Genomic DNA, 13,688 nt, shown 5'->3' with positions numbered 1-13,688 from the left:
AAAGCATTATGGATTATTTGTTTCTACCTCCCTATTATATTCTTGTCGAGTTGGCTGCTGTCATCTCATGTCATCCTGTTTTTAATTTCACATTGTTCATGCTTATTGGGCTTATTCATCATTTTTCATTCATTCATTCATTCATTCATTCATTTGTTTTTAAAAGTGACAGCTCAACATAAAATCCAAAATACATATATCCCCTCTCACCTGTAGTGCTATTTATCCATCTATATTGTTTTGTGTTAGCTGCCTGAGTTTTGGAGATATCGGCCGCAGAGTTTCTGCCTTCTCTCCAATACAATGGAACTGGATGGCACTCGGCTTGTAGTGCTCAAAGTGCCAAAGAAATACATTTGAAAAACTCAACAGCAATGTTGAGTTGATCAAAATGTTATTTTGATCAAACTACACCCGCTAGCTGCTAGCTAGTTCCTACATGAGACTGCAAAAGAAAATAGTTCCTACATGAAACTGCTCACAACAAAGTCTGTGGATTATCTTGAGTAACGGGGTCATGATTTCTGGAAAGAGACATTGCTGTTGAGTTTTTCAAATGTATTTTTTTGGCGCTTTGAGCACCACAAGCCGAGTGCCATCCAGTTCCATTGTATTCAAGAGAAGGCAGACATCTCTGTGGCCGATATCTCCAAAACTCAGGCAGCTATCCCAAAACGATATAGATGGATAAATAGCACTACAGGTGAGAGGAAAAATATGCATTTTGGATTTTAGGGTGAGCTGTCCCTTTAAAGCCAGCTGTTATAACACTGTCAGTACATTAATATGACACTACGGGCTGCTTGCTACCACCTAGTGCAGCTCTGCTTCGCTCTGCCTTGCCTTCGCATGCTGAGCTTCAGCATGCAGCCAGTCATCACTGTGAAATCCACTGCACTCCTCAACCTGCTTCCTATAGAGAGAAATACCTGCTGCTATCATACATTATGCTATTCACCTTATGTAGCCACGCCCATTTGACCCGGTTGTGTGGTCGTGTCAAAACTTCCGGCTAAAAATAAAATAAAATAAAATAAAATGGCTGGCTGCTCCAATATCATCCAACTCTGAATTAACTAATAATTTAGCCAATTGTATGTAACATACCAAATAAAAGCAAACGGCAATGTCTAAGAATGCAACGCCATGTAACTGGCTCGTTAAGTCTCGCATTCCAGGGAATTACGTTAACGTCTGCGGGTCTTATAGGCGTAAGTGGCTCGAGCGTTCGGAGGAGAGAAAACTATCTGAAGCTTTCTTTGTTGGAGTCCAGGTGGGCCGGTTGCACCAACTGGTCTTACACTGGTCTTAAGCTAAGTTGGTCGTAACTTTACGACCTAACAGCTACGCCGGTTGCACCAAGACGACTTAAGCCTTATTTTCACTAAGACCAGGCGTAACTCCTACGCCTCGTCAGGAGGAGGCGTAGAGCCTGCCTGTAACAGAGATCTCCGCGGAGACCTTTTTGACCGTCATCGTCGTAACACCGCCAGTTCGCCGTCTTTGAAAGCACGACGTTAGATTATAACTAACTAGTTAACCTAACCCGCCTTCCAAAATGTTGCCGTTAGTTTTTTAGAAGTTAATACATAGAATTGGGAACGTTACATTCAATTTCATTCAGACTGACTCTGTCTGCTCAATAGCCGCCATTTTTCCCCCGGAGCGAGGGAGGATGGGAGGAGGGAGGGTGTTTTACAGTAGTGGCTGAGAGAGCGTAGTGGCACAGTGCTCCAAGCAGGTCGCGAGGCACATTTTTTGCAACATCATCCAATCAGGGTGCATTCCCTGGCAATTCACATGGACGCGCATTGCTACGACCAGCATAGTTAAGACCAGACATAAGCCGTGTTGGTGCAACAGGCGTAAGTCCATGGTCTTAACTAAGACCGACGTAGGAGTTACGACCAGGCATAGTTAAGACCAGTTGGTGCAACCGGCCCCAGGTATGTTTTACAAGAAAGTGCTCGTCATTGTCGACGATAACGTTATCTGACCTGGCTAACAGTGGATACTCCGCTTGCTTGCTGTGTACCGGCTCAAAGTAGTAGGCTACGTTCTTTATTTTACCCCTTCACTGTCCGCTCCAAAAACAACTCTTTTATTTTGCGCCGTAACCGCCGGAAGTGTTAACAGGACCTGGAAGAATTTGGCCCACTGTAAAGTCTGAACATAAGGTGAATAGAGAGAAATACCTGCTGCTATCACACATTATGCTATAGTGGTTGTCAGTAGTTTCCACAGTAAACTGGTTACTGGAGATGAGTGGATGTAGCAGGTGTGGAATATTTTCAAAAGATCTTCAGGAAGTGAGATGGACGATCAGGGTCCCTAGTTCTGACTGAGAGAATGAAAAGTGTTGAGATGATGGTGTCTTAAGCTGCTGGTCCCTCAGGTTACAGGTCACTGGAGAGGCTATATGTGCTCGCTTCTATTCTTAGACTTTAACCCTTTCAGCTCACTGTACAGACAAGTCACTGAGCACCTTCTCTACCTTTAGGTGTCACCCAAAGAGATGAAAAAGAGGCGACCGCACACTCTGACTCAAATGCAAAGATTTAATAAAAAAACAAAAAACGTTTCCACGATATTATTTTTTTAGATGCACCTTACTATATATCTCAAACAACCTATGCAAATAAGGTAATTTGTTAAGCTAATTACTGTATTATTTAGCAAATATTTCTATGTCAATGTTGCCTTCACATAAATAGCCTACATGATGGCTGGTATTAATATGAACTCTCTAGTCTGTATCTCAAACCATTAAGGAGTTACAGCAATTTCAAAGAAAAGGTTTTTCCTCGTTACCATGCAAATTTATTCAGCAAGGTCGGTGCTCCAAAATATAATCAGATCACATGGTGACATGGAGGAACCTGTTTAAATGTGAAGTTTATATCATGCAAATGATTGTGTTCGCAAGAAGAATGTGTCTGTCTGTCTGTCTGTCTGTCTGTCTGTCTGTCTGACAGACCAGACCAGACAGACAGACAGACAGACAGACAGACACAGACAGACAGACAGATAGGCGCCATTCCAACATGTCCTGCATACCATGTACTGAGATGGGACATAAAAACGGTGTAGCAGAAACTCAGGCTCAAGCTTTATGATAGACAAAGTGCAACTGATCTTGATGCATTTCACCACCACGCAGTTTCACCAGCAGACAATTAACGGCAGGCAGATGGGTAAAAACATAAGTGAATTATGAGTCACAACAAGAAGTTCTCATAAGTGACAGTAGAAGCTGTCTTTCTTCTTCTGAACTTTCAGTTCTGCACAGAACAAGCTGCACAGAGCTATGTGTGCAGCTGGGAGAGAGATTGATGAAGTTGAAGGTGAGGGTTTGACAGCCCCACACCGCAGGGTAAAGAAGAGCTATTCTATGACAGAATCATTTATTTATCCCTCTTGATTCACCATCAATTTTACCGCTGCTTCAATACTTCAACTTGGAGCCGGGCGATAATATTAATATTGTATCGATATTGTGATATGAGACATAAGAGTACGTGTTTAGGCTACGTTATAGTTTTATTTTCTGACTTCCAGACTCTTCCAGCTGTTCTATTATTTGCCTTTACCCACTTGTCTTTATTATAGTAGGGCTGTGAATCTTCACTGGCCTCACGATTCGATTATGATTCATCTGCCAACGATTCGATTCCACGATGCATCTCGATACAGCTCAAAGTATTGCAGCTCCAAGTATCAAAAGTACTTGGAGTACAGCAAAGTACTAGTAGTAAAGTACAAAGCATCCTCAATTTTCTATATTATTACTGCACAAACATGGCTACTTTTTCAAGAATTAATACAAGCAGTCAGATAAATATCAAGTCCCTTTTTTTACTTAGAAAGTGCTTTAAAATCTGAACGTCGACAGAAATTTAAACAAACGATTCAACGATTCATCCGTCAACGATTCGATTCACACATCCGCATCGCCATGCATCGATTAAACGATTCATTTTGACACCCCTACTTTATAGCCACCTAACTTATGATTTATGAAAAAATATTGTGTGCAAGCAGCAATAGTGATCCCTACAATATGGTCACAATATTGATATCGAGGTGTTGTCGATATCGAGGTGTTTGGTCGAACATATTCTATATTGTCCATATCGGCCAGCTCGACTTAAAACTCGTCTCGTCCAACACCCTAACAAACCCTAACAGGCCGGCTGTGTCTGTGTGTTCAACACCCTAACAAACCCTAACAGGCCGGCTGTGTCTGTGTGTTCTTGGTACAACACCCTAACAAACGCTAACAGGCCGGCTGTGTCTGTGTGTTCTTGGTACAACACCCTAACAAACCCTAACAGGCCGGCTGTGTCTGTGTGTTCTTGGTACAACACCCTAACAAACCCTAACAGGCCGGCTGTGTCTGTGTAACACCCTAACAAACCTAACAGGCCGGCTGTGTCTGTGTGTTGTTGGTACAACACCCTAACAAACCCTAACAGGCCGGCTGTGTCTGTGTGTTCGTACAACACCCTAACAAACCCTAACAGGCCGGCTGTGTCTGTGTGTTCTTGGTACAACACCCTAACAAACCCTAACAGGCCGGCTGTGTCTGTGTAACACCCTAACAAACCCTAACAGGCCGGCTGTGTCTGTGTGTTCTTGGTACAACACCCTAACAAACGCTAACAGGCCGGCTGTGTCTGTGTGTTCGTACAACACCCTAACAAACCCTAACAGGCCGGCTGTGTCTGTGTGTTCTTGGTACAACACCCTAACAAACGCTAACAGGCCGGCTGTGTCTGTGTGTTCTTGTACAACACCCTAACAAACGCTAACAGGCCGGCTGTGTCTGTGTAACACCCTAACAAACCTAACAGGCCGGCTGTGTCTGTGTGTTGTTGGTACAACACCCTAACAAACCCTAACAGGCCGGCTGTGTCTGTGTGTTCGTACAACACCCTAACAAACCCTAACAGGCCGGCTGTGTCTGTGTGTTCTTGGTACAACACCCTAACAAACCCTAACAGGCCGGCTGTGTCTGTGTAACACCCTAACAAACCCTAACAGGCCGGCTGTGTCTGTGTGTTCTTGGTACAACACCCTAACAAACGCTAACAGGCCGGCTGTGTCTGTGTGTTCGTACAACACCCTAACAAACCCTAACAGGCCGGCTGTGTCTGTGTGTTCTTGGTACAACACCCTAACAAACGCTAACAGGCCGGCTGTGTCTGTGTGTTCTTGTACAACACCCTAACAAACCCTAACAGGCCGGCTGTGTCTGTGTGTTCGTACAACACCCTAACAAACCCTAACAGGCCGGCTGTGTCTGTGTGTTCTTGGTACAACACCCTAACAAACCCTAACAGGCCGGCTGTGTCTGTGTGTTCTTGGTACAACACCCTAACAAACCCTAACAGGCCGGCTGTGTCTGTGTGTTCTTGGTACAACACCCTAACAAACGCTAACAGGCCGGCTGTGTCTGTGTGTTCTTGGTACAACACCCTAACAAACCCTAACAGGCCGGCTGTGTCTGTGTGTTCTTGGTACAACACCCTAACTAACCCTAACAGGCCGGCTGTGTCTGTGTGTTCTTGGTACAACACCCTAACAAACCCTAACAGGCCGGCTGTGTCTGTGTGTTCTTGGTACAACACCCTAACAAACCCTAACAGGCCGGCTGTGTCTGTGTGTTCGTACAACACCCTAACAAACCCTAACAGGCCGGCTGTGTCTGTGTGTTCTTGGTACAACACCCTAACAAACCCTAACAGGCCGGCTGTGTCTGTGTGTTCTTGGTACAACACCCTAACAAACGCTAACAGGCCGGCTGTGTCTGTGTGTTCTTGGCGAAGAGCCTGCGCCTTTCAGTCAGAAGTCCATGATGGAGCTCCCAGCGGCTACCATGTCCGTCCCAAGATCCCCGACTGTGACATGTTTCCACGGCAACAATGCGGTCCTGCAAAATCAGCCCGGGAGGAGTGAAGGAAGTGGATGACTGCAGACAGACAGACAGACAGACGTGTTCTGACGCTGACGACCACAGGGCACAAAGACGTCACGAGAATAAGGCTTCAGTGTTGGCCTAGATATCACATAGGCTCAACTAGTGACAAAGCACACTGTGATTTTGGATCTGGAAGCCTGGTTGATCAACTTGACTAAATATTAAGAACAAGGTGATTAACGCTCTCCAACAGTTGGTTCAAGGTCTCGTTAGAGTAATTAGCAGAGTGAAGTTCTGAGGCTGCTTCTACTCTAAAAAAAGAAGAAGAAGAAGAAGATGAAAAAGCTCTGAAGTCTGCAAAAAAGAAAACATGCCGCGCCAACATCATGTTGTGTGAGAGATATCCAGATATTCTGCTGTGCAATGATATCTTTAAATAAATCTGCTGTGTGCATAAAATATATCATATTTAAATCCACCTATATCAATCTGATTTATACATGCCCAGACAGGTTGTGTGTCTCAGATGGATGCTATGCCAACTCTATAATGACCAGTTTGAGCTCAAAACACACGCCAGACGTATAAACACACACACACACACGTGCCTGTGTGAGCGCGCGCGCACACACACACACACACAGACACACACCCACTTTAAACACACACCCAGGGATGAAAACAGTCATCACTCACTGTGCCGACGATGTCTGTGCTGCAGACGTCTCTCTGTGCTGCAGACGTCTGGCACTCTTAAAAGTAAGCATCAACCGTGACGATAATGACAATGACAGTGAGAGAGCGGTAGGCAGGTGTTGAAAGCAGGGGAGTGCGCGGAGAAGAAGGCCTGTATCATTAGGGATTAACCTAGCCACAGGCTGTACAAATAGACTGTCTCCCCCTATAAGCCGACAGCGCGCAGACAGTTATTCCTACTGCCAGGGTGCTGCAGCAGCAGCTACACAGAGAAGATGGTTCAAAGAGGTTCCTACGAAACTCAATGCATTGTTGTGACTATTTAAGAGTCTAGCAGCAACACTGCCTACATTAACACTGAGCTGACTGCAAGCAAGGCAGGCATTCATACCAAGTGCAGATCCGTGCATCAATTCATTCACTGTATAAGCTGCCATCACACGGAGGAGCATTGTTTATCTGAGCCTCAGACAATCATGAACAAAACACAATGCAATGCAAACCTATACGTTAATCTATTCTGCACAAATGACAAGTGTTTTTGGAATTATGTCATGTCCCCCCAACCAACCTCCATTCTGGAGGATAAATTAAATCCAACGAGATTTCAGGCCAAAACAACAAAACAGGTTCGTTGGCTTTTTTCCTTTAACTATACTGAACAACAACAACAGGCACGAGTTTCATTTGATGGATTGGATCACATGATCGCCCCGTGCAACCCTATTTAATAATCGAGCTCAGTGATGCAACCACATGAACTTTGTTTGGGACAGCTCATACCCACAATAATGATTACTCAGCATGAACATGTGTAGATGAACCTGAAGTGTAACTCAGAGTCTTCTCCTATCAACTGGAGGAGGCAGTGGATCCTCCTGACGCTGTGATCTTCCTACCTCTGTTAAGCTGTGTTCACACCGAGATATTTATTTTTCTCTCCGTCGCTCGATTCAACTCTTTGGAATCGCTCTGTCGCTCTGTTTAAATCGCTCGTCAACAGGCACAATAATTGACGGACATCTGGGGGCTATAACGTTACGCAATGTCATGATGTTTGTCCACTACGAGCCGCCGTAGTTGTTTACAAGCTAAGCCTATCAGCGTGCTCCTAACGCGAGCTCTATACCGGTAGTACAGACTTCACTTCATGTCAGCTGTCAGTCTGTCAATCAGCTGTCAATGTGGTTTGTTGCCACACAATAAACCAGCGGTTTGTTCCAAGCCAGTGTGATCCTTGACTCGCTCGCACACGGCAGCCAATCTGCGTTGAACAGCGAGCGACTGATGCCAGCGTAATTTCGCTCGAGTTGGGTTATTTCATCTCGGGCGACGAGCGAATTTTCTCCCTATCGCTCTGTCTCTGTCGCTCGGACGACCAGCGATTTTTCTCCCGGGCGAATATACGCTCAATCGCTCATTTGCATTGACTTTGTATGTAAACTCGATGCCAGCGAAAAACTTTAATAGGTCGGTGTGAATGCAGCTTTAGTCAGTATGGAAAATAAACCTGCAAAAATATCAGATGTGTAAAGGAGATGAAATGGGAAGATATGGAGGTTGCTTAAGTTGAGAAAAACACTTGCTTCTCGTTACAGCAGGCAATTAAATAGAAAGGAGTCTAGGAATGTGGTGTGAAAGTGTAGCCTATGGTTCATCTAGATCCCTATAGATGCATCAATAGTGATAATAAGACCAACACACCAGTGGCCCAGGACCCACATGTCAACATGTATACAAGTATTAGTTCCCTTTAAAGAAAGGATGAGTGCACTAAGGCAACCTAGAAAGGTTGTCATCGACCCCTGACGAGGCAGCAGGCAGCACAACTGACTCGTGGTCACGCTTGGATTAACTCCAAGTCAATCAATCCTAAAAGGCACTGGGTGGGAGCAGAGGAGCATGTGTGTGCAGCATGCTTTGTTCACAGCAACATGCTAGCTGCACGAGCAGCACATTTTAAAGTATCAAAGGCAACCACCATAAAGTATGACAAAACGCTTGAGACAGAAAACTCAAGTCAGTGGGTACAAGTCTTGTTTCTGGGGTCTCTCAGCTCACTACACTTTTGGTGGAATATTAGTATTTTTGTGTAAAATTATCATGACTGCCCGGTTTGAGCAGTTTCACTTATGCAGTAGTAGAGGCCTTATAAATGTATATTGAGGAGTTACATTGAGCTCAGGTTGAAAGTATATCTCCACCTCCAACTGGGAAAAAGGTTATTTTAAAGATGTTACATTTGACACATCTACTCCAATGAGAAGAAACGTCCCACATTAATCTCACACATGAACAACAGCCACTGTAAAGAAAAAAAACGTCACATCAGCAGAACTAGCCATTAGCTTCAGCGCTTAATCATGTACATATATTTATTCACTGACCTTTTCCCGAGTAGGAAATAGCATTTCTGAATTAACGAGCAAGCGAAGAAAACTAATGTTACTGTCTGCAAGTTAGTTGGGCTGCTGGCTGCGCGCGCAAACACACACACACACACACACACACACAATAATAACAATAATACAATAATATAGCATACTGATACTGGTTCATGGCAATATTGGCTTTTCATGTCTTATGTATTGAGCCCAACAACTTGTGTTGTAGAATGTTTGGTTGGTGTGCCATGGGCTAAACAGAGACAAACAAGGATTAACGTGCCGAATCGGACCAAACAACAGCCCTGGCACCCCGAACCAACATCTGTGTTTGTCTGTTGTTTGTCTGTTTGAATGGTGTGCCATGTGCTTTAGATTTATCTAGAAACAGTTCAGCTTCAGAAGATTTACAAAAACCAGTAGTAGTACGACGGGATTAAGGCTAGTAGCCACGGGCTAAACAAAAGCTGACACTGACACCACTGAGCATCTATAGATCCACTATGTTCATGATGCAGGCAATAGAAACACAACTGGGAATTGACTAAAAATAGCCCAACCACTCAGATCAATAAACCGCTGAATAAATCTAACCCCGATTTACTCGTCTAGCTAAAAGGAGGTTTTCAATGTTGTAATAAGCAAAACGAAAACGAAATAGGAAGTCGCATGTCTGGACAGACAGGCTAGTGATGGGAAATTATAGCCACCCACTGTTGTCCTGATCTTTCCTCTTTCCTGATCCGACACGGGTTATTTATCTACCAATCTAAACGGGTGTGTTTTTTAAACACACGTGTCATCAACAGGTAAAGTGAAGATCATTGCATATTGAGCCAAGGGATTGCTACCGGTACTTTGCTCCAACCGGCTCCAAAACAGGCAACATCTCTCCTTCAAGCTCGAGAGACGTGGTGCGGTTATGATATCGACACGAACTGAAATAATTAAACACCTGTCTGTCCAATATTAACGTTAGCTGCTGTCACATGTTTTTTTTATTTATTTTTTATTTCATCCCTCCTTTTTTGACAGTCTCGACTGGAGCAGGTCCGCGCGATGCTCGCCACTACTTCTCCAGAAATAAATATAAAAACATCTAATCTCTATCAAAATCCTGCTATAAAACAGGTATCATGTCATGAAGTGACCCACTGTCTTCACGATCAAAATAAAGTACAGAGAATGGGAGAAAGTCAGTAAATTAATGCTTAGCCCAGTACCTTGTGTTATAGATGAAAACGGCCAGTTAGCGCGAACAAGCGGGTCTCAATATCAACAAAAACATGCTGGTGCAGGCTGTGGCGCTCGTGGATAAGATAAAGTTCCAGTTGGGTTTGTGCGCAAAAAGATCAAATGTGACCAGATGTCAACCCTCCGAAGCGTTAATTAACGGACGCACAATGAGACTTGGCATTCAAACGCTCGCCAACCCGAGTAAATTTATAATGATTTCAAGCTGCGCCTTACCTTCAGTTCCGCACTCTCCGCCATCTTGTATTTTTTTGCGCAAGCGTGATGAGGTGTGGTCACATGACTGGGACGTGCAGAGCGCTGCGTGAACGCGCACAGAGTGCGACAGGGGTGCGTTCAAGATGACAAAACGTTTCATGTAGGGACTAGAATAGACTAGAAATAGAATAGAACTTTTACTACATCCATGGACTAGAATAGATTTAGAATAGAATAGAATAGAATAGAATAGAATAGAATAGAATAGAATAGAATAGAATAGAATAGAATAGAAGGGGATGGGATTATTTTTCTGTAATGGTGGTTAATTGATGATTAATTTCTTGTTACATACTTTGTTACATACTTTGTTTGTTGTTTGTAAACTGTCATGCCAATAAGGCATAATGCATTCAATAGAACAGAATATATATATATATATATATATATATATATATATATATATATATATATATATATATATGACAAATCAGCGTGACGTCACTTGCCACCCAGAAATGCGGGACCCCGCGGCAGTTATTCGTATGAGTCCTGCCAAACAAACGTTAATAATATAACTACAGTACATCACATCGCTTATATTTTGACATTCTGAGTGAGAGCAGAAGTAGCTCAAGAGTTTGATGTATAATATATGCATGTCGTGTTAAAGTTGTGTGAACTGTCGCAGTTTTTAAAATGTAAACAGAGTCAGCCGGCTAGAGTCAGACATTCAAGCCTCCCAAAGCTCATGCTCCCTAGGGTTCCATCGCCATTTACCAAAATGCTGCTCGACTGATCCCTCATATATATATATATATATATATATATACATACATACAGTATATGTCTTTATGAGACTCATGGAAGCCTTGGACTGAAAGTGAGACTGTCACCAAAAACACCTCTGAGACAAAATTATCTCATGACTGTAAATAAGTAGATCCTGGAGATGTGACATCAAAAAGGGCTCCAGCATTTAGAAGACTGTTAGGAAAACAGACTTCTCATGAATCATGTCCTTTGAACAATTGAAGAGGAAAGACCTTTCCAGCAAGACCTTCTTCTGCTATCTGCAGATCTTTCCTCAGAACCAACCTGAGCCCTGGAATCACTTTACCTGTAGCCTACTTAATGATGTGGAAAAACTGCTTCATGTGGGACATGTATACACATTTATTTCTAAAATGTGCTTCTTACTGCTGAGTGAGGGCCCAAAGCCAGGTTTGCACAAATCTAGAATGAGATGGGAATCAGATCTGAACATAACAATTGATGAACAGCTCTGGTCAGATTTATGCGAAGACAGTACGTCAGCTACGATGAATGCCCGGTACAGACTGGTTCACTAGAATTACCTCCACCAACTGTACATCACCCCGCAGAAACTTCATAAAGCCAAACCTGAACTGTCAGAAATGTGCTTCAGATGTGATCTAGACGTGGGTTCGTTCCTGCACTGTACCTGGCTTTGGACAAAGGTGAGGCCCTTTTGGTTTGACCTCTGTGACACCTTGACCAAGATCATCACAGGAGTTACATTTCCACTGGATCCTGAGCTTTGCTTACTGGGGAATTTCACGAGTGTTAGCAATTCTCAAACTCATTCCCACATTAGAATCATAGAAATTGCTTTATGTGTGGCCAGGAAATGCATACCTGTGACATGGGAATCTGATTCCCCTCTCCTCATTGATAGATGCTCTTTGGAAATGAACAGTTGTATTCCTCTTGAAAAGATCACATAGTGTTCCTTTCTGAAACTCTGACAGGCTTACCTAGAATATACAGACACATCACTGACACCAGCGGCACCATAGAGTATACAGACACATCACTGACACCAGCGGCACCATAGAGTATACAGACACATCACTGACACCAGAGGCACCATAGAGTATACAGACACATCACTGACACCAGCGGCACCATAGAGTATACAGACACATCACTGACACCAGAGGCACCATAGAGTATATAGACACATCACTGACACCAGAGGCACCATAGAGTATATAGACACATCACTGACACCAGAGGCACCATAGAGTATATAGACACATCACTGACACCAGAGGCACCATAGAGTATATAGACACATCACTGACACCAGAGGCACCATAGAGTATAAAGACACATCACTGACACCAGAGGCACCATAGAGTATATAGACACATCACTGACACCAGAGGCACCATAGAGTATACAGACACATCACTGACACCAGCACCATAGAGTATACAGACACACCACTGACACCAGCGGCACCATAGAGTATACAGACACATCACTGACACCAGCGGCACCATAGAGTATACAGACACATCACTGACACCAGCGGCACCATAGAGTATACAGACACACCACTGACACCAGCGGCACCATAGAGTATACAGACACATCACTGACACCAGCACCATAGAGTATACAGACACATCACTGACACCAGCGGCACCATAGAGTATACAGACACATCACTGACACCAGCACCATAGAGTATACAGACACATCACTGACACCAGAGGCACCATAGAGTATACAGACACATCACTGACACCAGAGGCACCATAGAGTATATAGACACATCACTGACACCAGAGGCACCATAGAGTATACAGACACATCACTGACACCAGAGGCACCATAGAGTATATAGACACATCACTGTCACCAGCACCATAGAGTATACAGACACATCACTGACACCAGAGGCACCATAGAGTATATAGACACATCACTGACACCAGAGGCACCATAGAGTATACAGACACATCACTGTCACCAGCACCATAGAGTATACAGACACATCACTGACACCAGCGGCACCATAGAGTATATAGACACATCACTGTCACCAGCACCATAGAGTATACAGACACATCACTGACACCAGAGGCACCATAGAGTATATAGACACATCACTGTCACCAGCGGCACCATAGAGTATATAGACACATCACTGACACCAGCGGCACCATAGAGTATACAGACACATCACTGACACCAGAGGCACCATAGAGTATATAGACACATCACTGTCACCAGCGGCACCATAGAGTATACAGACACATCACTGACACCAGAGGCACCATAGAGTATATAGACACATCACTGACACCAGCGGCACCATAGAGTATATAGACACATCACTGACACCAGAGGCACCATAGAGTATACAGACACATCACTGACACCAGAGGCACCATAGAGTATATAGACACATCACTGACACCAGA

The 13,688-nt window shown here is 43.9% G+C and overlaps 1 protein-coding gene across 1 annotated transcript in view; it reads right to left on the bottom strand.

Annotated features, from left to right (window-relative positions):
- Nucleotides 1–10,509, bottom strand: part of LOC310791241 (E3 SUMO-protein ligase PIAS1-like) — a 203,225-nt gene extending 192,716 nt beyond the window's left edge. Inside the window, exon 1 of the mRNA XM_083652922.1 lies at nucleotides 10,471–10,509. Coding sequence (XP_083509048.1) covers nucleotides 10,471–10,494 — 24 coding nt within the window. The 5' untranslated portion in view covers nucleotides 10,495–10,509. The remainder of the gene's footprint in view (nucleotides 1–10,470) is intronic.
- Nucleotides 10,510–13,688: the final 3,179 nt, after the last annotated feature.

Source organism: Poromitra crassiceps (assembly GCF_964638095.1).
Source record: "Poromitra crassiceps genome assembly, chromosome: 16".
Classification (NCBI taxonomy): Eukaryota; Metazoa; Chordata; class Actinopteri; order Beryciformes; family Melamphaidae; genus Poromitra; species Poromitra crassiceps.
The sequence above is the reverse complement of the archived record's forward strand: the minus strand, read 5'-3'. Positions and strand labels throughout refer to the sequence as shown.